Here is a 27244-nt window from a genome sequence, read left to right as displayed (position 1 = left end):
GTTTATCTGTATATCTCAATTTAGACGACGACTGGCTCATAATTGTTATTTATTCTATTATAGATCAACTAATCCAAGGAGGATCTAGTTGTTGGGATGAGAAAACATCAAGGACTGATTTATAATCATGTAAACCCCTCTCTCTCTCTCTCTCTCTGGCAGCCGCAGCCTGAAATTAGCAGCAACATTAGACAACACAGAGACATGTGACGGCCACATGGACGTCTCACTGCTGTTGTGTTGATCTGAACCAAGCCGACAGAATCATTTCATTTCGTGTCCGTCATGGTTCATCCCGCTGTCTGGAATGTGTTTGTCTTTGTGTTGTTCATTAATTAACGGCAGAAAATCGTCGATTATAATGAGAAAAAAAGAAAAAAGAAAACAGCTGTGTCCTCAGCTCCACTGAGAGAGGAGGAGGAGGAGGAGGAGGAAGAGGAGTAACCCTAAACCCAACAACAACCTAAAAGAGCCAGAAGCCTCGGGCGCATTTGAGTTTTGTCCAACTTTGTCGATGAATAAGCAATAAATATAAGGTGAGTGGCACGTCGCTGTTTAGTTGGAACAAACCAAGCGTCTATTTCCAACATTGTTTTGGCAGCGGGACGGAAAGTGGCACAGTGAAAGTCACGGCGACGCATTATCATCTCCTGCTAAAGCGCCGTTTAAAATAGTAGTCTGGCCTTAGCACCAAGCGGGCCGGAAATAGCCGCTCCGCTGCAGACACACAGACACACACACACAGACACACACACAGACACACACACAGACACACACAGAGGGGCTTCGGGGCTTCGGCTGCTATTTTAGAGGATGACAGAACAGAACAGAACGTAACGTAGCGGCGGCGGCTCAGGAGGATCATTCCCACCCAGACGTCGTTTTCAGGCAGAAGCAGAAACAGAAGCAGAAACAGTCAGGGGAGCAGAGAGAGTTCAGTATCGTCCCTGCAGCAGCACACAGCTCACACAGACACACAACAGACACACAACAGACTCCAGTCACTGATAAATGCAGCCGACCACCAGCTGCTTAGTCAGCCTACGTACGTCTGCAGCGCGGCACACGCCCACCTGCTGCTGGTATCAATGCAGACCTGACTACACACAACCACACCCTGCTCTCACTGCAAACACTCTAATATCTCACCAAGAATATTTGTCTTATTTCTAGTCAAAACAAATCTCATTCTACTTAAAATAAGACTCATCACATTAAAAAGCAGCTTGTTTTTAGACACTTTTTACTTCTTTCAAGCAGATTTTCACTTGAAATAAGTAGAAAAATCTGATAGTGGAGCAAGTTTTTCTTTCTTATTACAAGCACAAAAAACTTACTTTCACTGGCAGATTTTTCTTTCTACTTATTTCAAGTGAAAATTTGTTTGAAACAAGTGAAAATGATCTAAAAACAAGTTCATTTTTAGGTGATGAGTCTTATTTTAAGTGGAAAGAGTTTAGTTTTGACTAGAAATTAGACATTTTGACAAGAAATAAGACAAATCTTCTTGGAAAGATTTTGAGTTTTTGCAGTGCTCCACAAGTAGAATCTTCTCCATCGCACATTTTACACCAACAACTTCTCCTTCTCCTGCTGCTGCTGCTGCTGCTGCTTCACCATCAGTCTGAGATTTTTCTCTTTCACAAAGGAGCTTCTGTTTCTTTGTGTCTGGGCGTTGATCTCTTTTCAAGAGCTGCAATCAAATTCACTTTAACTCAAATTTAATCTGAGTTGTTGTTGAAACGGTGTTTCATGGTGCAAGTTTGATCTGCTGTTGTTTTTCTTATTCCCACTTTGCTGCAGGATCGAGTGGCCGCTGTGAGACGCACAACACTTTTTCACACACAAAAAAAAAAAGCTGCAGGAAAATGAGACGGTGCTTTTCTTTCACAGCACAAAAAAAACACAACTTCTCAAGTGTTTCCCAGTGTTGAAGTCAAACGCAGCCGAGTTGTCGGTCACAACCAGAGTCTGAGACACTTTGAAACAAGCTGCAGCGAATGTTCAGGCAGGAAACGACACATTCAAGCTGCTATAATACCGATATCTGCAGGTTTTACTGACTTATATTAAAGGGGAACTACTGTATACAAGTCTGGGTTTTGCTAACCCTCCTCTCCTCCTCTGTGTCTCTAACCCTCCTCTCCTCCATGTGCATCTGTTTCCAACGAAGAAGCCGGTGAGAAATCAATCCATGGAGCGGTGGATAAGGTTATTTATCATCTACCATGTCACCATGTGTATATCTGTGTAGTCTTATCTGTCATCAACAAGAGATTACGGGTTAACAAGTCATTGATTTAACCAGCACTAGGACTCTGGAGCTAAGGGACACACAGTTAAGGTGGAAATCCTGCAGAGTAACTCTTTAAAAATATTAAAATACATGTCTAAGAGGAAGAGCTGCAGCTCTGTTACACTTTATCCATAAGGGAATAAAAAGTGGATTATATAACATGTGGTTTAACAAGTGGCAGCAGTTTTTCTACCTGACCACTAGAACTGAAAACCTAAACAAAGGCTGCAATCAGCTTCTAATAGCCGCCTCAATTTTCTGCATAGAGGCTGATTTAAGTGCACAGCAGTAGCTCAGCAAACATACAACAAGAAGTGGGTCAGGCCCGAGTATAAAGGGCCTGGACACACACACACACACACACACACACTGAATCTCATTAATGGTGTTTTGACCGAGGTGAAATTAGGCCATTATCAAGTTTTTTCTTTTTCTTTTTTCCCTTCGAACCAGCTGGAAAGGATCTGGAGCTTAGACGAGGTGTCGGTCTGAGCTGCAGCTGTGGGGGAGGGGGGGTAGAGGGGGGGTTTGGGGGGGTGAATGTTTGCCTCCACATGTACAGTAACCTTGGTCAGGTAAATCATTGATCGGCCCGAGGCACAAGGTCCTCTGTGTTGGCTGGCGACGGCCAATCACAGAGCCAGCTGCACGCACGGACCAATGAGAGCTGCAAGCTGCAAGCTGACCCTCTTTTTTTTCTGTGTATAGATACTGTAGGTGCATATCTACACATGCACAGATAAAGAGCAGGTGATTGATAGTTATAGGATATAAAATAAATTCATTTCTACACTTGCACACAGCAAAAACTCAAAATCTTTCCAAGAATATTTGTCTTATTTCTTGTCAAAATGTCTCATTTCTAGTCAAAACTAATCTCTTTCCACTTAAAATAAGACTCATCACCTAAAAATCTACTTGTTTTTAGATAATTCTCACTTGTTTGAAACAGATTTTCAATTGAAATAAGTAGAAAAATCTGCCAGTGAAGCAAGTTTTTTTGTGCTTGTAATAAGAAAGAAAAACTTGCTCCACTATCAGATTTTTCTACTTATTTCAAGTGAAAATCTGCTTGAAAGAAGTAAAAAGTGTCTAAAAACAAGCTGCTTTTTAATGTGATGAGTCTTATTTTAAGCAGAATGAGATTTGTCTTGACTAGAAATGACATTTTGACTAGAAATAAGACAAATATTCTTGGTAAGATATTGGAGTTTTTACAGTGCATATGTGTGTTTGGTTGTGAAGCTGAAGCTGGCAGCGCGACAGTCGTCTAGTTTCACATTAATGAAACGACAAATCGCAGCCAAAAGAGTCTCAGTCGGCCATGTTAACGCAGCTCAGAAACAAATATTAGATCAACAACAACAGCAGCTCGGTAAATAACAATGTGGAAGTGGGCAGAGTAGCTGGGCTCCAGTGTGTGTGTGTGTGTGTGTGTGTGTGAGCTTCAGGGCTCCAGCAGATGTTCTGCTATAAATACTGAATGTTGTAGATGTCGTGTCTATAAATATCTCCTTAATGTGATGTTTAAAATGTCCTGGACTCTCCTCTCTCCCTCTCCTCTCTCTCACTTTGCTTTCCCTTCACACCTCCCTCACATTGGCTTCGTTGACTTTCACTTGGCTCCACAGAAACACAAACTCTCAGACAGACAAGATCTCCAGAGGGTTTGGAGGATGGCAGGCGAGTGATCTTCTACATTAGCTATAATTAAATGACCCTCAGCAAATCAAAAGGCACTCAACACACACACACACACATACACATACAGAGAGCAGACGGATTCATTTCTAACTTCAACAGGCTGGATGGATGTTCAGTGTGTCAGGACACAAGAAAAGCCCCTTAAAGGCTCTTTAAAGAGGAACTCTGCAGGATTTCCACCTTAACTCTGCTCCATTTCCACCTTAACTAGTCCTAGTGCTGGTTAAATCAGTGAGTTGGACAGTAACTAGTTCTCCATGGATTGATTTCTCATCGGCTTCGTTGTTGGAAACAGATGCACATGGAGGAGAGGAGGGTTAGACACACCAGACTGACTGGACAGTTCCTCTAAGATAAGTTCAGTTTTCTGCAAAAATAGAGGAAATTTATAAAGTTAATAGTTAATAGAGAAGTCTGAAGAGAAAAGAACATGAGTTTATATTTTGTGAATTGGAAACCGGGAACAGTTTTGTCTTTATTTCACAAATTCATCCCTATAATTTATCGTATACCTGAAAAACTGGTCCAGAAGTGAATTCCTGCAAATTGTTCATACATACATTTAGTGTTTTGACCACAGAGGTTTTGTATTATTATTAGGGCCGCGGGCAATCGCACCGGGCACTGGTCCCAACAGCTATGAAATAGCTGCAGGGACCAGTGCCCGGGCGAAGCCCGGGCACTACTGTTATTGTGTGGATTTTTTCTTCTTATTATTATTATTCTCCTTCATCTTCCGGACGATTTTCGATTCGCAACTATTATATATAATTATATTATATATCAAAACGTGCGTCTTGATCGGGATCGGTGTGCTTTTACTTTTCTCAACAGTTTACGAATTTTTCGCGACGTAGTCGCGAAAAACTGCGCAAAAATTTTGCATGTAAGTCAATGGGACGGGCGGGAAAAAAAGAGCGAAAAAGACCAATCATTGGAGTTTAACAAACGTCTACTGCTCAGGCATACTTTCACCTAGAGACTCCATTTAAACTTTAAACAGTAGACACAAGTCTTGTGTATTGTTGTATTACTCCACGTTTTGATAGGTCATATAGTTTTTGATCAATCCCTGATCAATGACCATGATCATTTTTGGAGAAATTATGAGTTTATAATGGGTGTGTATTGCATGGAATGTTCGTGTCAGAGTGCGTGACATCATCGGTTAGAGTGGGAGAGAGTGAAGAAACATTCTGTATTTTTTCTGGATAAATTGCCACCACGGCCACAATTTACACTCTACAGACATAATTTTTTCAGAATTTGTAAGACAAACTTGTTATCTCTCATGTCATGTGCTCAAAATATCAGAGAGACTTACAGAACTTACAGAATCAGCCTCTGAGTGCGGCCACGTCTGTCCCTGCTCCTCATTGAGTCCAATACAAATATTTTCTGAGAGGAGCAGAACGGCCTGATGTTTTAAAACTGCCAGCGTCGCCAAAATATTTACTGTAGAAACACCAAATCGTACCGAAATTTTCAGTAAGTCCTTAGAGCAACGTTGATCTGTGTTTTGTTCTGATAGGAGTTACCGTTTTGTCATGCTAAGCCTAATTGTGAGACCGGTTTAGAGGCAGAAAATGGCTGTTTTTCTCCACGTTTCTGTCTGTCTCAGCCTGCGGGGGCCCCTATCGCCGTGGTAACCTCTTTGATCCTCAGGCCAGAGCTCGTTAACTTCATAAACAATCCACCTGGCGCTCGTTTAAATGTTTATAAACACAGACACAGCTAAATCAGACTGACACAGGATGCAGCTACTAACTAACTACAACACACACACAGACTCTAGAGCCAGCTTCATGTGATTACAGTCACACACACACACACACACCTTCATGTGATTAAAACACAGTTAACGTGCAACAGAATTTAAACTTAAACCATGATTTCATCTGGTTTTAAAGTTAAACCTTGTTGGTGTCACACACACACACACAGTCACACACACACACACACACACACACACACACACACACACACACACACACACACACACACACACACACACACACAGGTAACCTAATGTGGTTACAGCTCCTCCATATCAGTGCTTATAGAAAGATGATCATGTGTCTGTCTGATCAGCTCTGTCTTGCGCTTAAGATCGTGGGTTTGATTCCCATGTTGACAGAGATGGCAAAATCGGCAGTAGCCCCGCGGCCCATTCAAAATTTCCCGAGAGGAAATTTTCTAGTTATTATTATTATTATTATTATTATTATCCACCGCTCCATGGATTAATTTCTCTATTGGAAACAGATGCACATGGAGGAGAGGAGGGTTAGAGACACAGAGGAGGAGAGACATAGTTCCTCTTTAAGATAAGTTCAATTTTCTGCAAAAATTGATGAAAATGTATAAAGTTAATAGAAAAGTCTGAAGAGAAAAGATTTAAGGTTTTAAACGTGGACTTCATCTTATCTCTTCGATGCAACCGCAGAGCGCCAGGACACACAGTCGACTCGTCTGATAGGCTAGGACTACGTAGAAGCTTCTAGTAAAACACCTTGGTCGCCATGGCGCCAGAGAGAAACACACATTTATCTCTCTGCTGCTTCCTGAGGTCTGAGCACAAGACCTTGGTTATGTTACATTACATAACCACGTCACAGATTGAATTCAAATAAGTTGCTCCTGTGGAAGGTCATAGGGGCCGCGGTTACCATGGTTACGGCGCTTTTGAATGACAGAAACAAACAGTGGTCCAGAGTCCTGTTTGGTCGACCTCACCAAACACCCCCCACCCTCCTCCTCCTCCTCCTCCTCCTCCTCCTCCTCCTCCTCCTCCTCCTCTCTGTCCTCAGACTTTTACTGCTGCATGTCGTAATTACTAGAAATAATTACACTAGTGATCGTCTCAACACACAGACACACACACAGACACACACACACACACACAGCAGCGGGGCAGGAGAAGGTGTCGACCTGTGCGACTCTCTCATAAAACGATACGACGCTGAGATTCGCTCTGAGATGTTTATGATGCAATCAGACGGATCATTTCAGTGTGATTAAACTCACTGAGGATTACATTAGCAGACTTTATTACTTCACTCTACAGATAAAACTTCTTCTTTTTTCTTTTTTTTTTTAAACAAATCACATGTCGACTGAGTGAAAAATCAAATTCCCTCCAAAACTGAGTGAACTTTTTTGTGTTTGTGGAGGAGACAAACAGATGAACTAACAGTGATCTTTGCACCTTGGCTCTGAGAGCCACAGACACACCCAGGCTGCTGTTCCAGCTGCTCCAGCTGTTCCAGCTGCTCCAGCTGCTCCTCCAGTCCAATCAGGGGACATGTCCACTCCTCCTATGGATTAGAGACGTTCCCTCCTTGCTGACTCGGAGACGAGGGATTAAACATCTGCGTTACAGATGAGAGACAGAACAGGAAGAAGAAGAAGGAGAAGAAAAGCATCGACGAAGACGATTACATCGACCCACATTCAGGCCGACGAGCTGCAAACACACCGACACTAAACACACCGACACTAAACACACCGACACTAAACACACCGACACTAAACACTTGTAGAGAAAACACAGAATGGCACCGAGCCCAAACGCTCTCAGGGTTTTTCTTTTTTCTTTCTCCTTTTTTTTCTTTTTCTTTTACAGTGACAAGCCGTCACTGGAAAGCAGCAAAGACAGGAAATTCCAACAACTTGATTTGTCGATCAGAAAACAAGCAGCGACACGTCAGAGAATTTACAGCAGGAGAGAGAAACACAGAGGAGTCGGTTTGTTACCGTCTCCTTATGATTCCTCATGAACACACAACTTCTAGTCTGAATCAACCCATAATAAAACACACTCTGCTTCCAACAACTTTGTGCCTTTTCTTTAAAGTGCTTTCATCACTTCTCACACCTGCAGACGTACGGAGCGAACACACTGGGGCCTGTTTGATGAGATGATTCTAATAAAAACTATAAAAATAAAGTGTCGTTGTCAGATTCCTGCAGCGTGTTGCAGCTGAACCTGCTGTGAGAAGAGCAGATGATTACACAGAAAACTATCAAGCTCCAGGGGAGAAGAGGAGGAAGAGGAGGAGGAGGAGGAGGAGGAAGAGGAGCTGACTGGAGGGAGCTGACTGGAGGGAGCTGACTGGAGGGAGATCCAGTCGACTGATCTGAGGACAGTTCCTCTGCAGACAAGAGACAACTTTAAGGAAATATAACAGATTCATTCATGGCTGGAGAAAGAAAAGCTGCTCCACTATGAATATAAATCCTCTAATATCAGAGGTGGAGAAGGGGGCGTGGCCACTGACTGACCAGTTAGTTTAAACTACGTGATTGGTCAAATCGCTCCAAGAGTTGTTTTTTAAACCTGAACTCTCCGGGTCTGGTGTCTCTAACCCTCCTCTGCTCCATGTGCATTAAAGTGTAAAGCATACTACATTTCCCATGAGCCTCCATGTGCACGGTGAAATTCTTGGACCGTCTTGCCAAGAATGTTTTCATTCATCAAGAATTAAAGTCAGAGGTTGGAAGACGATCACATACCGTCGTAGTTCCCACCATAAACGGAGATTCTGCGGCGTTATTCTCATGACTCGCCACGAAACCGAAAGTAAAGAAACGCTGGTCGGCTCACCCAGCATTTCCACCACCACTAATAATAACAAAATAACCATAGAGACAAAACCATAGATTTATCTAAAATGGACCATTAACAAGTGGTAACGTAGATTCATCCACATTAATATGAGACTTTTTTGTAACCAAATACAAACTCCTCGTTGTCCCTTTAAATAAGGTTATTTATCATCTACCATGTTACCATGTGTATATCTGTGTAGTCTTATCTGTCATCAACAAGGTTGGTTTTCAGCCAAGAGACGCTCCATTCTCCCTGGAACTAGTTATAACTCATTGATTTAACCAGAACTAGGACTCTGGAGCTGGAGACAAGGGACACATGGAGCTGAGTTAAGGTGGAAATCCTGCAGAGAACCATCTCTCCAAGACTCAGTGTGATGTCACCATGCACTGCAAAAACTCAATATCTTACCAAGAATATTTGTCTTATTTCTAGTCAAAACAAATCTCATTCTACTTAAAATAAGACTCATCACATTAAAAAGCAGCTTGTTTTTTAGACACTTTTTACTTCTTTCAAGCAGATTTTCACTTGAAATAAGCAGAAAAATCTTTCTTATTACAAGCACAAAAAACTTGTTTTCACTGGCAAATTTTTCTACTTAACTCGAGTGAAAATTAGTTTGAAACAAGTGAAAATGATCTAAAAACAAGTTACTTTTCAGGTGATGAGTCTTATTTTAAGTGGAAAGAGATTAGTTTTGACTAAAAATGAGACATTTTGACAAGAAATAAGACAAATATTCTTGGAAAGATTTTGAGTTTTTGCAGTGTGACAGTTACCTACATCACGAATGAACAGGAACAGAGAAAAACCAGCTTCATCTTCTTTACCTCCATATATAATCAGTAATAATAGTAATAATGATCCTAATGGTCCTGTGACTGTCTGTGTCCAGAGGGGGCAGCCTCCACTTCAGCCTCCAGACTCCACACTTCCTGTTTCCTGACTGACTTCTGGCCAAACATAATAAGCCGAGAGCTGCTGTGTTTATGAAGCACAGTGAGACGGAGCAGTCAGTCGCTGCTAAATTTAAGTTTGCTCACTGATCTTTTGGTTTTATATACATATATATGTGTTTATATATAGGATAGAGGATGTTGTTACGATGCCATGTAAAGCCCTTTGAGACAAACTGTTTGTAAAAACGGGCTATACAAATAAAATTGCCTTGCCTTGCCTTGCCTATATATATATATATGTAGCTATGTATAAGCAGCAGGGAAGACATGGTCCTATTACCATCACCAGCTCAGCTCAGCTCAGGCCCTGGCTGTTGCTGCAAGGAAGAGGAGGAGGAGGAGGAGGAGGAGAGGGGGGGAGTTATGACTTATACACAAATATGCACTCCCGGGAACTTTGCAGCGTATTAGTGAAGGTCGTCACATAATTCATCATCACACAAAGATATTATGTTCATGAAGAATCCTGCATGCCGGAGCTTCTCTGGCTCTATTCTGAGTCCTGTGAGTCTAAACGGAGACATTCCTCCCAGCGACTGCAGCTACACACTCATCATATGATGTGCAATGACTGAGGCGTGTGTGTGTGTGTGTTGTGCATGTGTTTGTCTGCCACATGTCTCCACAGTGTGTATGTGTGTGTGTGTGTGTGGTGGTGGGAACACGACACAACTGAGTCTGAAGTACAAGGAGAGTCCAGTTCCTCCGTAGACTGCATGGACCTCCAGAAGGAAATGAATGAATCTTTAGAAGAAAAACACTGTAGGACAACTCTCTCATATGAATAACGATGAGGTCATAAAATTCAAGTTCCACCAGTTTTCAGTGACAACACATGTGACTAAAGCTCCATACGTTGGTCAGCTGATGAAAACGGAGCAAACTCATTCCCACAGGCTACTGAGGAAAATGAAGTTCCAGAAAAAAGATAAAGATAAAAAAACAAACTAGGGATGAGGCACGATAAACTGATACGGGTAAAACATTTCTAATAGTTTATATTCACAGCTCAGGTTAAGAAAGGCTAATAAGACGTAGTGAGTAAAGATGAATTTAACATTACAGCTCATTACAGTCGACCAACATCCAACAAGAACAGTTATGAATCTTCAAAAAAACAACATTTGTTACTGTTTCATATCAACTGGTTGGTTTATTATAGTTGGCTCTATAGTGATGTCATTACCAGACTTATCTGTGTATTTTGGCCTGATTAATTATTGGCCGATAATATCAGTCAATATTGGGCCGATAAATTATCTGTACCGATAAAAAAACAGCAGTTTAAAGCCAGAGCCTCGTCATTTAAAACACTTTTCAAACATATTATATAATATCTGGTCCTGGCTGATTTTTTTTTTCTTTTTATCCTTGTAAATTGAACGTTTGTTTTTGTCTTTATAACCCTGAGCTCTGAACATCTCCACTGACATATTTGTGACTATTAACATTTTGTAGACTCTATAAAAAATAACGATTGACAGATAAATGATAATAAATATAAATTAGAGGTTTGTTATTTGTCCACAAATGAATATATTCAACACTGGTTAGAGTCCTGCAGCTGTGTTTGGGTTTACTAATATAAAAGAAAAAGCCTTTGAGTTGTTGTCACAGATGAAGTAAGAGGATAATTACACCACAAACCACCACTTCACTTTTCACCAGAGGAGGATTAATACGACTGCTTTGACTTTCTGTTGTGTTTTCCACAGCTCTGATATTATTAACGGTCTGTTTTTCTGTTTTGTTTCCATGCATTCGTTCTGAGCTGCAGATAGAAGGAGGTTGAATAATCCTCCGTGGTGTCATGTGACCTGTTACATGTTCACAGCTCCAGCAGCAGCAGCAGCAGAGTAAACAGCAGAGTAAACAGCAGCGTGAGCAGCAGCTTCACAGACGGCTCGGCTGCTAAGAGGCCGAGGCCGAGGCCGAGACCGAGACCGAGACCGAGACCGAGGCCGAGACCTGCAGCTCTGATTCCTCTGGCTTCAGACAGCCAGACCTGCAGAAGGCTGCAGCATCCAGACTGAGACTGTGAGTGAAGGAAACAAAACAGCGTCTGGCTGAGAAATGCATGAGGGCAGATGATGATCAGAGCTGATACGTCTGTTCTGTTCTCTGGCTGCAGCTTCATCATCATCATCATCAGCTTCATCAGCTTCATCAGCTTCATCTCTCTGTTGGACGATGAATTAACTGAGCTAGAGACACTGTCTTTGTCCGCTATAGGGCTGCAACTAACGATTACTCTCATTATCAATTCATCTGTCCATTATTTAAACGATTAATTGATTAGTTGTTTGGTCAATAAAATGTTAAAAATGTTGAAAAACATCAATCAGTGTTTCTCAAACCACAAGACGACGACAACCTCAAATGTCTTGTTTTGTTCACAAACCAAAGAGAGACTCAGTTTATTGTCAAAAAGGAACAAAGAAACCAGAAATATTCACATTTAAGAAGCTGGAATCAGAGAATTTGGACTTTTTTTCTTAAATAACTACACACACACACACACACACACACACACAAACCGATTATTAGATTATCAGAATAGTTGACGATTGACTTAATAATTGATTAATCGATGATTTGTTGCAGCTCTAGTGTCCGCTAATAGCGTTAGGATGCATCTGCACACTCACACTGTAATACAAAGAATCACTGAGCATTTCCACACACACACACACACACACACACACACATACACACACACACACTGGAGGTTTGTGTTGTTTTTAGTGCAGAGAGGGACTAAAGTAGAAAGTGTTAATTAAAGAGCGGGCTGCAGACCTGCAGTGCGTTGCAGCAGAGGGTAACTTATCAGTAAAGCCTATTAAGCAACAGGAACTCAAACAAACAATGTGGATTGAGGTTGGCATAATCTTAGAGATTACAAATCCAGGAAACTGAGTCAACACAGACATCGGTCTGACCTAGTTCGGCTTCAGGTTCCTTTCACTGACCTTTGGCCTCTGATTGGAGGACACAACGACGCGCCCCCCACCCCCCCATCCCATCCCATCTCCCCCTGCAGCAGCAGCTCTGTCAGGTGCATGTGACCGCTGAGTTCCACACATGGAAATTCAAGCAAAGAAAAATCTCTGTAGCAGATGTAATTAGTGCAGCAGTGAGAAGCCAATCAGCTGTGTGTGTGTCTGTTGTTATTCACCACATCAATGATTCAGTTTGATGGATTCTATGTAGTTATGATGGAATTTGGTTTTGTTAAAATAATAACTCAGAGTTGTCAGCCAGCCCTAGCTCCGACAAAAAAGACGACAACAACAAGGAAAAAGCTGAAAGATTATTATAATTTCTGAGACGTCGGTCTGAGTTCAGTTCAACAGTTTTGCTTTGGGCTGTTTTCACTTTCTCCAGCAGCACACTGCAAAAACTCAAAATCTTTCCAAGAATATTTGTCTTATTTCTTGTCAAAATGTCTCATTTCTAGTCAAAACTAATCTCTTTCCACTTAAAATAAGACTCATCACCTAAAAAGTAACTTGTTTTTAGATCATTTTCACTTGTTTCAAACTAATTTTCACTTGAAATAAGTAGAAAAATCTGCCAGTGAAAGGAAGTTTTTTGTGCTTATAGCCTAATAAGAAAGAAAAACTTGCTCCACTATCAGATTTTTCTACTTATTTCAAGTGAAAATCTGCTTTAAAGAAGTAAAAAAGTGTCTTAAAAACAAGCTATTTTTTATGTGATGAGTCTTATTTTTAGTAGAATGAGATTTGTTTTGACTAGAAATAAGACAAATATTCTTGGTAAGATATTTGATTTTTTTTGCAGTGCAGCAGCAGCCCGAAACCCAGTGAATCCTATACAACAAGAGTCACGACTTCCAGCAGCAGCAACAGGAGATGATGATGATGATGATGATATCTCTGTTCCCACAAGCAGCAGCATGTTAAAGAAATGCAGCAGTAAGTTACAGGCTCCAAGTCTAGTGGCTTAATAACAACTATAACGAAAGTCCTATTCACCACCATCATCATCATTAAGCTTCACATTCTCATCTATAGAAACACACCAGACCGGACCAGAGCTAAGATCCATCACTATCAATGCAAAAACTCAAAATCTTTCCAAGAATATTTGTCTTATTTCTAGTCAAAACAAATCTCATTCTACTTAAAATAAGACTCATCACATTAAAAACTAGCTTGTTTTTAGACACTTTTTACTTCTTTCAAGCAGATTTTCATTTGGAATAAGTAGAAAAATCTGACAGTGGAGCAAGTTTTTCTTCCTTATTACAAGCACAAAAAACTTTTTCTACTTATTTCAAGTGAAAATTAGTTTGAAACAAGTGAAAATGATCTAAAAACAAGTTAATTTTTAGGTGATTGAGTCTTATTTTAAGTGGAAAGAGATTAGTTTTGACTAGAAATTAGACATTTTGACAAGAAATAAGACAAATAGGGGCGGTGCGTGGCACAGTGGTTAAGGCGGCCGCCCCATGTAGAGGCTACAGTCCTCAATGCAGGCGTCCCCGGTTCGAATCCCGCGTCGGGCAGACCTTTCCTGCATGTCATTCCCCCTCTCTCTGCTTCCCCCTTTCCTGTCTATCTCTACTATGGCTATCAAATGAAGACATAAAAAGCCAAAAAATATACTTAAAAAAAAAAAAAAGAAATAAGACAAATATTCTCGGAAAGATTTTGAGTGTTTGCAGTGATGCTGTTGAGGTGTGTATGTGTGTGTGTGTGGATGTGGATCAGCGTGCACGGCGGCTCTGAGGCTGCTCGCTGTCCCAGTTTGTCCTGAGGCCTGATTCTGCAGCTCCAGATCCAGATCCAGGAAGGAGGTCAGAGTCAGAGCGGCTTTAAAGTGCAGCAGGTTCTTCCTCTGTCTGTGTGTGTGTCTGTGTGTTTGTTGTTCTTGTTAAAAGAAGAAACACACAGTAAACCGCAATGGAAATGCAAAACACAAAAAAAAGGTCTAAAAACAACAGAAGATCATAGATTTAGGAATATTTCATTTAGCCTAGTGCTGTTGTCTGGCCTCTTTTGTGTTGGTGTTAATAGGCTAAATGTTATACAACAGTTAGTTCCGACCGAGTAATCTGATTGGACAAGACACATTCCATGAGTGAGTGCTGATATACAGTATAACAGCACTGGGACTTTTTACATAGTCTACTACATTTGTCCTCCTCCTCTATTTATTTATTGTGTTTTATTTGCCACTGCTTTTATTTGTTGTGTTTCATTTGTGAAGCACTTTGTGATTTTTATCTGTGAAAGGTGCTATATAAATAAAGATTAGGCTACTTACTTACTTACATTATCACTCGGCTGTTCAGCTGGACGGGAGCTAAGTCAGAGCCAGTGTGTTTTGATATTAGCGTTAGCTGTTGTTAGCCACGTAGCTTAGCTAGGCTACTTAGCTTCAACTGTGTTTATATTGATTACATAGCAGATAAATAAATGTCATACGGTATCGATAACGTCTCTGTATCTTCACGCTGGTCCTGTTGCTCCGGTGCTGATCAGACACGGGCTCAGAACCAGAACCAGAACCAGCTCGGTAGCTAGTAGCTTGTGGCTAGTAGCAAGCTAGTAGGACATGTTTGTGTTGCCTAGCAATGACACTTTTACCTTATTTTATCTCATTTTAACTTATTTGATTTAGCTGTATTTTATTGCTTTCACTGTTTTTAATTGTTTTTATGTATTCTTCTTTTTTATTACCCGCTGTAAAGCACTTTGGTACACCGAAAGGATTGTTGTAAAGTAGCCTACATTTACATTTACATAGCAACAGCCTTGTCTCCCTTCCAGTTGCGGAACTATTTCTGTTGGCGGAGTCAAAGAAATTATTAAATAAACAAACAAATCATAATCTCTTGTAGTTTATTACTGTTAACTAATAAAATGAGCTCGTAGCACTGTTGAAGCAATATCACACTGGAGGTCGTGCTGTTGTAGCCTACGGCTGCGACCTCGCGCCTACGACCGAATCACGTCCGTGCTGATACAGTAACAGCACGACCTCCAATGTGATAGCCTGTTGCTTCATTTTAAAATCAATAAAACAAAAACTGCAAAGTTGATTTATGTTAAAAGTGTTAAAGTCTGTCAGGACTCAGACTAAATGTTCATTTTGGAATAAAACACTGAGTTTAAAATACTGAAGCGTCAAACATGTGGGTGTGGGTGTGTGTGTGTGTGTGTCGGCCTTGGCCCTGACTTCTACAGTCTGCAGCACACTCCACTAACTCAGCAGCATGTGTGTGTGTGTGTGTGTGTGTGTGTGTGTGTGTGTGTTTGCATGCATGACATCTCCGTGTGCAGCAGCCTTCGCGTGTCTCTGTGAAATATGCAGCAGAGACTCTGAGGCCTGAAGAGGTGAGACAGAAAAAAGTGACCGACCAACAGAGAGAGGCAGCGGCCCCCACCAGGCAGAGATATGTACACGTGGCCTCAGTCTCTGCCTCTCTGTGCACACACACACAGACACACACACACACACAGACATGCATGCACACACAGACACACACACGCAGGCTGTGTCTTGCTGTCCCGGCCCACACTGACGCATGTAGCGCAGCAACAGAGACGAGTCAGCAGCTCAGGAGCCTTTTTTACAGTCAGAGAGCATGACTCAGAGGATTTTATGATGAGATTTTTTACTTTTTTAAAACAGATAAAACACACACACACACACACACACACAGAGCGATGTCCTTTCTGGTTAAATGTTATCTCCTGCACGCCGACAAGATGCAACAGCGCCGTCTCGTCTCTACTTAATCAAAGTGGTTTCGTGCTGCTTGGAGGATTTTTTTTTTACAGTGTATCAACAAGGGGCCTCGAACAGGAAGCATCAACATTTGTCTGTTTGATTATCAGTTACATAACCACCAGAGCAACACGACAGACGGAGCCAAGCCTTCTTTTTTCCAACGGTGCTGAGAATTCCCACAGCACACGAAGGCAAAGGCGTGCGGTCGACGGTCGACCATCTACAGCAGCACACACAGCGCTCGCTTGCTCGCTCGCTCGCAGTCGGTTGCTATGCAAACTCGTGTGGTAACCATGGGGGAGCTGTAGTCATTTTTCATTCTCACTCATAAAACAGTTGTACAGTAGAGCGGCTGGTATCTGATGACATCGTTAGTCAGAGCTGCTGCTGCTGCTGTACATTGGGCACTTCCTTTATCTAATGATCTGCACCGGAGCTCACACATGCACACACACACATGTTGCAGTGTGTGTGTGTGTGTGTGTGTGTGTGTGTGTGTCTATAAATACGATGAACACCACAATCCTCACACACACTGAGTTGCTGTCACGTCACATGTCACAAGTGAAGCTGTCAATAAACTGTGGAATGTGGATTCAGTGGAAAATGTCACTGTGTGGAATTTAAAAGGTAATTGAGATGGATATTAATTATGACTTTCTGTAAAACGCATGATTAACTGATGACGATGATGGAAGTGATAATTAGTTTAGTTAATAAACAGGTTTGTACTTTGAAAGACAAGTTTCTGTGTCATGGAAACAAAAGAGAGAGATGAAAGAGAGATGGATTCTGCATCGTTCAGCGGAGACGCAACCAACATGAAGGCACCAGGAAGTCGCCTGCCCTGGTTACAACACTGATTGGCATTACACATCTGAGATTTTAAGAAAAGACAACACTAACTGCTCACATTTCATGACAATCAGCATGTGAGAAAGAGAAAGAGATCTGGACCGACAGCAGCACTTCACTGTGACTCATGGACTAAAAGCTCCCGTTGGTTCCATTTACAGCTGCAACAAAAAGTATGTGAGCAATTTTTAATTGCTTTGCTTTTTTTCCACTGCAGCTCTGCAGTTTGCCACTCCACAACACTAATGGGAAAATGTTTTGTGGACTGATGAAACTAAGATTCATTTTTTAGTATTTTCTGTACGTATATGGTGTAAAAATGGCGCTGCATCATGTCAGGGCGGCTCCACCAGCTGAAGCTCAGTAGAAGTTGTGTGATGCAGCAGAACAACAACCATAAACAATGAAGTAAATCTACTATCTGGATCATCTAGAGGAGCTTCAACAAAAGGGAGCCGTTCACACCAGACATCCCATAATAACATGGCTGAGATGAAGCAGTTCTGTCAGGATTCATCCTGAGTGTTGATCGGTTCTGACCTGCAGCTATAGAGGAAACGTTGGGTTGAGGTTGTTGCTGCCAAAGGAGCTTCAACCAGTTGTGAATGTGAATGTTTAATGGAAATGTTCAATAAAGACATGAAATATTATAATTGTTTGTGTGGCATTAGGTGAAGCATGTTGTGATTGTGGCGATGGGATCACATAAAAATAACCAGTTAATGCAGAAAACTAAGAAATTCCAAAGGGTTCACACTTTTTCTATGAAAGTTTAACCTGGTTGCACTGCAAAAACTCAAGAATATTTGTCGTATTTCTTGTCAAAACTAAACTCTTTTCACTTAAAATAAGACTCATCACCTAAAAATGAACTTGTTTTTAGATCATTTTCACTTGTTTCAAACAAATTTTCAATTGAAATAAGTAGAAAAATCTGCCAGTGAAAGCAAGATTTGTGTGCTTGTAATAAGAAACTTGCTCCACTATCAGATTTTTCTACTTATTTCAAGTGAAAATCAGCTTGAAAGAAGTAAAAAGTGTCTAAAAACAAGCTGCTTTTTTTATGTGATGAGTCTTATTCTAAGTAGAATTAGATTTGTTTTGACTAGAAATAAGAGAAATATTCTTGGTAAGATTTTTACAAAGCAGTTTACAAAGCAGCTGGAGCCAAACAACCACAACCACGCTCATGGAATAGAAACTCATATCTGTCTTTAAACGCTGAACTGTACCACCACACACACACACACACACACACACACACACCTCAGTCACTCTTCCTCACAGCGGCTCATTTCCCTCTAATAAAAACATGACCACACTGCATCCTCACAAATGCACATATCATGTTTTCTCAATGAATCATTTCCTGTCACGATATCAGATTTCATAACGTTTTTTTTTACTGTTAAAGCTATAGCGCCATGTTACAGCGCAATTTTGGAAAATCACCAGCGTGTAGAACATGGACGGATTACGATAAGTAGCAGCCGAGTACGAGAACAACATTTCACAACAACTCTGACACACTGGCAGATTTTCAAAATAAAACTCAAGAGAAACCGCCGACATGTGGACACGGAGCTGTGTGACCTTCTCTTTATAACTCTGAGTTCAAACTCTGATCATTTGTCACACTGTTCATAAAATGTGATGTGGATTGGAGCAGTGTGTGTGTGTGTGTGTGTGTGTGTGTGTGTGTGTCCTGTTGCTGTGCAGTGTGGCGCTCCCTCCAAAAAGACTAAAGGCGGCGGCCAAACTCGTTGTGGACAAACACCTCATCACCTGATCGCCCTCTTTAAACTCACTGACATGAGGTTTCTGGTTTCACACACACACACACACACACACACACACACACACACACACATCACTGAACTGTTTATTTATAATCTTAATATCGCTTCAAAAATATTAAAGGGATAGTTCAACATTTTGGCAAATTGTGCCCATTGCCATAATAATCCCTATAGTCATAGCAGTAGGTTCGTTACCTTTAATTGTCGGTGCAAGCTGTTTTTAGAACGGCGGAGCAGAGCCGTGAGCTGCTCAGAGCTACGCTACGGAGGCTCATTATGGGATTTCTTGGTTTCCCTCATCAAACTTATCAAATACACAATCCAACAACTCCACAACGCTCTGGTGGACAAGTTGTGAGCTGCACATTCACCACGCTATGAGATAATAACACAACGTTACCACACAGAGTTGTTTTAGAGGGAAATTCATGCAAAACCACTGATGCACGTTGCCTTCAGGGACAGTTTTTCATCAAGCAGTCTCTGTATTTCCCTCTAAAACAACTCTGTGTGGTAACGTTGTGTTATTATCTCATAGCGTGGTGAATGTGCAGCTCACAACTTGTCCACCAGAGAGTTGTGGAGTTGTTGGATTGTGTATTTGATGAGTTTGATGGAGGGAAACCAAGAAATCCCATAATGAGCCTCCGTATATAGCGTAGCTCTGAGCAGCTCACGGCTCTGCTCCGCCGTTCTAAAAACACCTTGCACCGGTCGACTATAGGGATTATAGCAATGGGGCCAATTTGCCAAAATGTTGAACTATCCCTTTAAGCAGTGTTTCTAAATGCACTAAAGAAACTTGCATGGTCGTACTGTATCATTCTGAATATTGGACTTTAGACAGCAGCGTCTCGTAGCTGAGACCACAACAACACAGAGTGAATCACACAACTGAAACTCTTTAACATCTTCTATCGTGTTAGATGAGGTGAACAGTTGAACTCACCTAGAGAAGCTGACGGAGAACGGAGCCAGAGCCGTGGCGGAGGAGAGCCCGTCGTCTCCGTAGCGACCGCCCCTGGTCCCCCAGCCCTCCCCAGAGAACATGGGAAAAGGCTTCTGGTCGACGACGGCGGCCGAGGACGAGGACGAGGACGCGGCGGCGCTGGCTTTGAAGAGGAAACCTGCTCCCATGGCGTGCAGAGCGCTCATACTCATGCTGCTCTGGAGACACTGCTGCTGCTGCTGCTGCTGCTGCTGCTGCTGCTGCTGCTGCTGCTGCTGCTGCTGCTGCTGCTGCTGCTGCTGGCAGAAACTCGAACCGCCACCGTCCAGCTTCTCCTGCTTCACCACGCCCGGGGTTCGGATGTGGGTGAAGGAGTCGGAGTCGTCCGGGTCTTTCTCCTCCTTGATCATGACGGTGGAGAGGAGATTCGGCGGTAGCAGGTGATGATGCTGCTGCTGCTGCTGCTGCTGCTGAAGCTGCTGAAGCTGCTGCAGCTGCTGATGCTGCTGCTGGTGGAGGTGATGATGGTGCTGCATGGCGTGCTGCTGCTGCTGCTGCTGCTGCTGCTGCTGCTGCTGCTGCTGCTGCTGCTGCTCCGTGCCGTTCACATTGGTACAGTTTCCTCCGTTTACCTCCTTCAGCAGACCCACGCCGGGACCTCCAATCCCGCCGCCGCTGCTGTCGTGCAGGATTTCCCCCAAATGCGCCACTTCTGAATCCAGCTCGATGTCGCTGATCTCGGGCAGCGACGTGGGCAGGTCCAGATGCTGCCAGATCTCCGTATCCTCCAGCAAGCGGCTGTTTGTCGCTGCTGCGCTGTTGTTCGCTGCTGCATCCAAATCACAACAGAGACCGGCGCCCGCGTGTCCGCCCCCGAAGGCCGCCGCCAGGTCCTTCTCCAGAGAAAAGCTGCTGCTGCTGCTGCTGCTGCCCCCTCCAACCCCCGGCTGCTGCTGCTCCTGCTTGATGATGTGTGGGGGGAACAGGTCGGGCAGAGGCAGGTTGCCCAGGACGGACGAGACCACGGACGTCCGGCTCAGCTCGGAGATGCTCTGGTAGATAGATGGATAAGACAGATAGACAGATATACTTTATTGATCCCAAGCTGGGGAATTACAGTGCAGCAGCAGCAGCAGCATTACACAGACACACACTGACGATACAGTGACGATAACAACATATAATAATATAAGAATATAAAGAACAAACTATACATAATAAAATAGCAAAATAGCAATAGCAAATACACTGCAAAAACTCAAAATCTTTCCAAGAATATTTGTCTTATTTCTTGTCAAAATGTCTCATTTCTAGTCAAAACTAATCTCTTTCCACTTAAAATAAGACTCATCATCTAAAAATGAACTTTTTTTTAGATCATTTTCACTTGTTTCAAACTAATTTTCACTTGAAATAAGTAGAAAAATCTGCCAGTGAAAGCAAGTTTTTTGTGCTTGTAATAAGAAAGAAAAACTTGCTCCACTGTCAGATTTTTCTACTTATTTCAAGTGAAAATCTGCTTGAAAGAAGTAAAAAGTGTCTAAAAACAAGCTGCTTTTAAGTGATTTTACGTATAATGAGATTAGTGACGATAGCAACATATAAGAATATGAAGAAGAAACTATACATAGTAAAAAAGCAATAGCAAATACACTGCAAAAACTTCACTACAAATTTCACTAGTGCGCCGTGTAATAAGTGTGATAATGTGTAGCTAGCAGGATGGATGGCTCTGTGGGGATTTCAGTCAGGCTTTCTAGTGAAATAAATCATTTGAAGCAGCCCAAGTTTCATCCACCCGCCCAATGCAAGTTTTTTCCCGCCGCCTGATGTAATCAAGAGTTACCCAGTTCACTGCAAAAACTCAAAATCTTTCCAAGAATATTTGTCGTATTTATTGTCAAAATGTCTCATTTCTAGTCAAAACTAATTTCTTTCTACTTAAAATAAGACTCATCACCTAAAAATTAACTTGTTTTTAGATCATTCCACTTGTTTCAAACGTATTTCACTAGAAATACGTAGAAAAATCTGCCAGTGAAAGCAAGATTTTTGTGTTTGTAATAAGGAAGAAAAACTTGCTCCACTATCAGATTTTTCTACTTATTCCAAGTAAAAATCTGCTTGAAAGAAGTAAAAAGTGTCTAAAAACAAGCTACTTTTTAATGTGATGAGTCTCATTTTAAGTAGAATGAGATTTGTTTTGACTAGAAATAAGACAAATATTATTGGTAAGATATTTAAGTTTTTACAGTGTAAAGTGCAGTGCAGTGAGTGTAAGTTATGAGCAGAACACCTGGTTGAGCAGCGACACGTCGTCCTCTAGGTTGAACATCCCAACATCTGGATGCTGCTGCTGCTGCTGCTGCTGCTGCTGCTGCTGCTTCTGCATCCGGATCAGTTTCCCCTCCTTCGTGTCCGAGCTCGGCTCACACAGGCCGTGATGCTGCTGCTGCTGCTGCAGCGGCGGCGGCGGCGGCGGGGAATCGAACAGGCCGACAACAAACTCGCCCAATCTTTGATGCTCTTTGGTTCTTCCAGCCTGTCCTCCGTTGGGCGTCGGCTTGGGAGTGGGAGTGGGAGTGGGCAGGTGCATGGTGGCGATGGCGGCGGTGGTGGCCACGGCGACGGGCTGCAACAGCGAACCGGCTGTGGTGTCACCGGCCGCCGCTCCTCCTCCTCCTCCTCCTCCTGTCTCCACAAATGTCAAACTGTCGTCTGGATTACCATTACGCTTCAGTCCACCCTGATCCATGTCTCTGTCCTACACACAGAGAGAAAGAGCAGAGTTAGCCCACAAACACAGAGACCATAGATGACTAAATATATCAGAAGACACATGAAAACACACTGCAAAAACTCAAAATCTTTCCAAGAATATTTGTCTTATTTCTAGTCAAAATGTCATTTCTAGTCAAAACAAATCTCATTCTACTTAAAATAAGACTCATCACATAAAAAGCAGCTTGTTTTTAGACACTTTTTACTTCTTTCAAGCAGATTTTCACTTGAAATAAGTAGAAAAATCTGATAGTGGAGCAAGTTTTTCTTTCTTATTACAAGCACAAAAAACTCGCTTTCACTGGCAGATTTTTCTACTTATTTCAAGTGAAAATTAGTTTGAAACAAGTGAAAATGATCTAAACAAGTTCATTTATAGGTGATGAGTCTTATTTTAAGTGAAAAGAGATTAGTTTTGACTAGAAATGAGACATTTTGACAAGAAATAAGACAAATATTCTTGGAAAGATTTTGAGTTTTTGAGGTGCTCATAAACACAGAGACGATAGATGACAAAATATATCAGAAGACACATGAAAACACTTCTTTTTGGAATAAAGCTCCTGCACAGGAATAAGAGTATGAAACATCTGGATTAGAGCTGCAGCAATTAATCGAATAGGCTAATAATCGATTATTAAGTTAATCGTCAACTATTTTGATAATCGAATCGAACAAAAAGCTCCAGATTCTCTGATTTCAGCTTCTTCAATGTGAATATTTCTGGTTTCTTTGTTCCTTTATGACAATAAACGTCGTCTGGTGGTTTGAGAAACACTGATTGATGTTTTTCAACATTTTTTAACATTTTATTGACCAAACAACTAATCGATTAATCGTATAATGAAAATAATCGTTAGCTGCTGCAGCCCTAAAAACAGAAACAAAGCTATGAGAAGACAAATGAAAAGCCTTTTCCTCCCACAGGAATAAGAGTATGAAACATCTGGATTATGAATGTGTGTGTTGCTGCTCTGCTCTGTCTCTTATCTCCACTGCTCTTTTTTATTTATTTTCATTTTTCAAGAAGTGACAGCAGCCAAATCACACAACAGGCCTCGTCTCCTGCTCTCACACACACACACACACACACACACACACCCACAGTGGAGCAATATGGCAGACACACAAACTGAGCTCAGTGAGACGGAGAGGGGAGGCCACCGCCACCACGGCCGTTACATAAGATGATTCATGTTATCTCTTCTCTCTCTGAGCTCCATGCTGCTGCTGCAGGACGACCACCACGTTGTCGCTTCACGTACCGGTTGTGTTTCAGGCTGAAGCTCAACATGTGGTGGTGCAACAACAACAACAACAACAACAACAACACATCTGCTGAGAGAGATTAACACACTCTGGGCCTCTGAGCTTCTTCTCTACACTGCAAAAACTCAACATCTTACCAAGAATATTTGTCTTATTTCTAGTCAAAACTAATCTCATTCTACTTAAAATAAGACTCATCACATAAAAAGCAGCTTGTTTTTAGACACTTTTTACTTCTTTCAAGCAGATTTTCATTTGAAATAAGTAGAAAAATCTGATAGTGGAGCAAGTTTTTCTTTCTTATTACAAGCACAAAAAACTTGCTTTCACTGGCAGATTTTTCTACTTATTTCAAGTGAAAATACGTTTGAAACAAGTGAAAATGATCTAAAAACAAGTTCATTTTGAGGTGATGAGTCTTATTTTAAGTGAAAAGAGTTTAGTTTTGACTAGAAATGAGACATTTTGACAAGAAATATGACAAATATTCTTGGAAAGATTTTGAGTTTTTGCAGTGTAACAGCCACCACCGACTCTCTGTCTCCATTGGCTGCAAGGAGCAAGTCCACAACTCAAAGTTTGCTTTAAAATATTATATATATATATACACAGTATATAAGGATAATCTAGAATAAAACAGTTGAATTAGATCTAGTAAAATCAAATGAAGTGAGTGCAGCCTGTGTGTCAGGGTCTGAATCATGTATCTGTTGAACACTGATCGGCCTCGTTTCTTCAGGAGCAGAACTGAACTGGATTCACTAACAACAACATGTGAACATCCAGGCCACCGTAGCTACTCTCTTTCTTTTTATTTTCTGTTCTTTTCTGTTCTTATGTAAATCTGTTACTACGTCGTGACATTCTTCCTTCTGGCACTTTGCTTATCTACCGCTGCTGCTGCTGCTGCTGCTGCACTTTGGTGCTAATAGTAAAGTCCATGAACTTATTATAAGGGGGCGGGGCGGAGGGGATCTGCTCTACAGAAATTAATTTATCCCGCTGAGAAAAAACGAGAAGGTTTTTGTTTTGTTTTGTTTTGTTTTGGTTGGAGGTGTCACCACCACTTCCCCCACCCACGTGACGCTGCAACACACGGCTGCCTTTACATTAGGCTAGGTACATATGACCGACTACACTGTAAAAACACAACATCTTTCCAAGAATTTTTGTCTTATTTCTAGTCAAAACGAATCTCTTTCCACTTAAAATGAGACTCAACTTGTTTTAAGATAATTCTCACTTGTTTGAAACTAATTTTCACTTGAAATAAGTAGAAACATTTGCCAGTGAAAGCAGGTTTGTGTGTGTGCTGGTAATAAGAAAGAAAAACTTGCTCCACTATCAGATTTTTCTACTTATTTCAAGTGAAAATCTGCTTGAAAGAAGTAAAAAGTGTTTAAAAACAAGCTGCTTTTTAATGTGATGAGTCTTATTTTAAGTAGAATGAGATTTGTTTTGACTAGAAATGACATTTTGACTAGAAATAAGACAAATAGCCTATTCTTGGTAAGATATTTGAGTTTTTGCAGTGTATATACACACACACCCCACACACACATACACACGACTCCTTCAACCCTCGCGATGTTACAAGTTTAAATAAAAACTTGCAGCTTTTTCCATCCTGTAGCAGCCTACTACTTTTCCTGCTGAAGCCGCTTTAGTGCAACCTGTTGGCGGCGCCGGGAAGTGCGGGGTGGGGGAGTGTTGGGGGGGGGGGGAGATAAGCAGCAGCCGCCCCATGGAAGTTAGTTTGTGCAACATTTCCAGTGTCTTACACACACACACACACACACACACACACACACACTAAAAAACCCCCCAACAATCAAACAAACGGCTGCTGCGGTGACAAGACAACACGCTGCTGCTGCTGCTGCTGCTGCTGCTGCTCGTCTGTCTGACACTGACAGCGGCCCCTGAACGCAGCACGTCGTCGGCCTGTAGAAAAGCTGCACTAGCGGCAGCACACACACAGTTGTTGTTGTTTTTATATACATATACATATACATATACATATACATATACATATACATATACATATACAAATAAATATACATATAGCCTACATATAAATATAAAGGAAAGAGAGAAAAACAAAACTCTCCCTGCTGTCAACATGAGAGCAGCGACCTGACAGCAGCAGCAGCGGTGTGTGTGTGTGTGTGTGTGTGTGTGTGTGTGTGTGTGTGTGTGTGTGTGTGTGTGTGTGTGTGTGTGTGTGTGTGTGTGTGTGTGTGTGTCCTACCTGTAGCCGGTCAGCTCATCTCCCTCAGCCCCGAGCTGGACAGAAGAAAAAAAGAAAAAGGAAAAAGGAAAAGAGAAAGCAGCAGCAGCTCTATAGGGAATAATAATAATAATCTCTCTCTCTCTCTCTCTGAGTCCGTGAAGTGTCAGCGCGCCATCGTCCTCAGTCAGGATCAACTACACAACTCTTCTTCTCCAGGATCTAGACAACTCCTCTTCTTTCTCTAAAGTCAACAACACCGACACCGTCGCTGTTCCTCCTATGCGCGGCGCCGTTCCGTTCCGTTCCGTTCCGTTCCGCCGATCCGTCGATAACTTTCACCGCGAAGGGCTGAGTTGAGAGGAGGAGGAGGAGAGGAGAAGAGGAGGAGGAAGGGAGGAGGAGGGGGGAGAGAAGAGAAGAGAAGAGAAGAGAAGAGGAGCGGAGAGAAGAGAGATCGATCGATAGGTCCGTGGTTAGTCTAGTTAGTTATTCGGTGTGTGGATGATATAATAATAAATCCTCCGTGGCGGCTCGTCGACAGTGTTCCTCCGCCGCTGCGCTGCGCTGCGCTGCGCTGCGCTCCTCTCGCTCCGTCACCAACATTAAAGTTATATAATTGCGCCGCGCTGCTCTCGGTCTCAACTGCAAACTCAGGCAGGGCAGGGCGGACTGGGGGGGGGGGGGGGAGTCAAGGCAGATATGGAGCAGCAGCAGCACTTCCTCTTGTACCCTTTAACAATAAAAGCTCTGGTGTGGTTGTTCCTGTCATTACGTCACATCCTCCTTGTTTAAAGCGATAGTTCAACATTTTGGCCTTTCTATCTGTATCTTCTATAAAGCATGGTTACTGCCTTATACGTTTTGCATCTCTAATAAGATCAAAGAAATACATTTTAAAATCTTACACAAAATGTACCCTTGCAATGCATTCCTATCTAAGTTTATGGATGTGAACAGTAAATGTGTCTTCTGTGATGTAGAGGAATCTGTCGCTCATGTATTTTACGAATGTTGTGTTGTGCATG

At 42.0% G+C, this 27244-nt stretch overlaps 1 protein-coding gene across 2 annotated transcripts in view; it reads right to left on the bottom strand.

Moving 5' to 3' along the window:
* The window catches only part of LOC146973991 (glucocorticoid receptor-like), a 118081-nt gene extending 91277 nt beyond the window's left edge, over positions 1 to 26804 (bottom strand). The window contains exons 1-3 of one of the 2 annotated variants that reach the window (XM_085796981.1): positions 26238 to 26804; positions 22233 to 22700; positions 19937 to 20988 (exon numbers count right to left, since the gene is read on the bottom strand). In XM_085796981.1, coding sequence (XP_085653107.1) covers positions 19937 to 20988; positions 22233 to 22691 — 1511 coding nt within the window. In that variant the 5' untranslated portion in view covers positions 22692 to 22700; positions 26238 to 26804. The remainder of the gene's footprint in view (positions 1 to 19936; positions 20989 to 22232; positions 22701 to 26237) is intronic. The other variant, XM_085796980.1, reaches the window with a different exon arrangement.
* Between the last annotated feature and the right edge of the window lie 440 nt (positions 26805 to 27244).

The sequence above is a fragment of the Trachurus japonicus genome, chromosome 14, assembly GCF_045865225.1.
Source record: "Trachurus japonicus isolate A0001 chromosome 14, Traja_1.0".
NCBI classification, from domain to species: Eukaryota; Metazoa; Chordata; class Actinopteri; order Carangiformes; family Carangidae; genus Trachurus; species Trachurus japonicus.
This window is presented reverse-complemented; position numbering and strand designations above follow the sequence as displayed.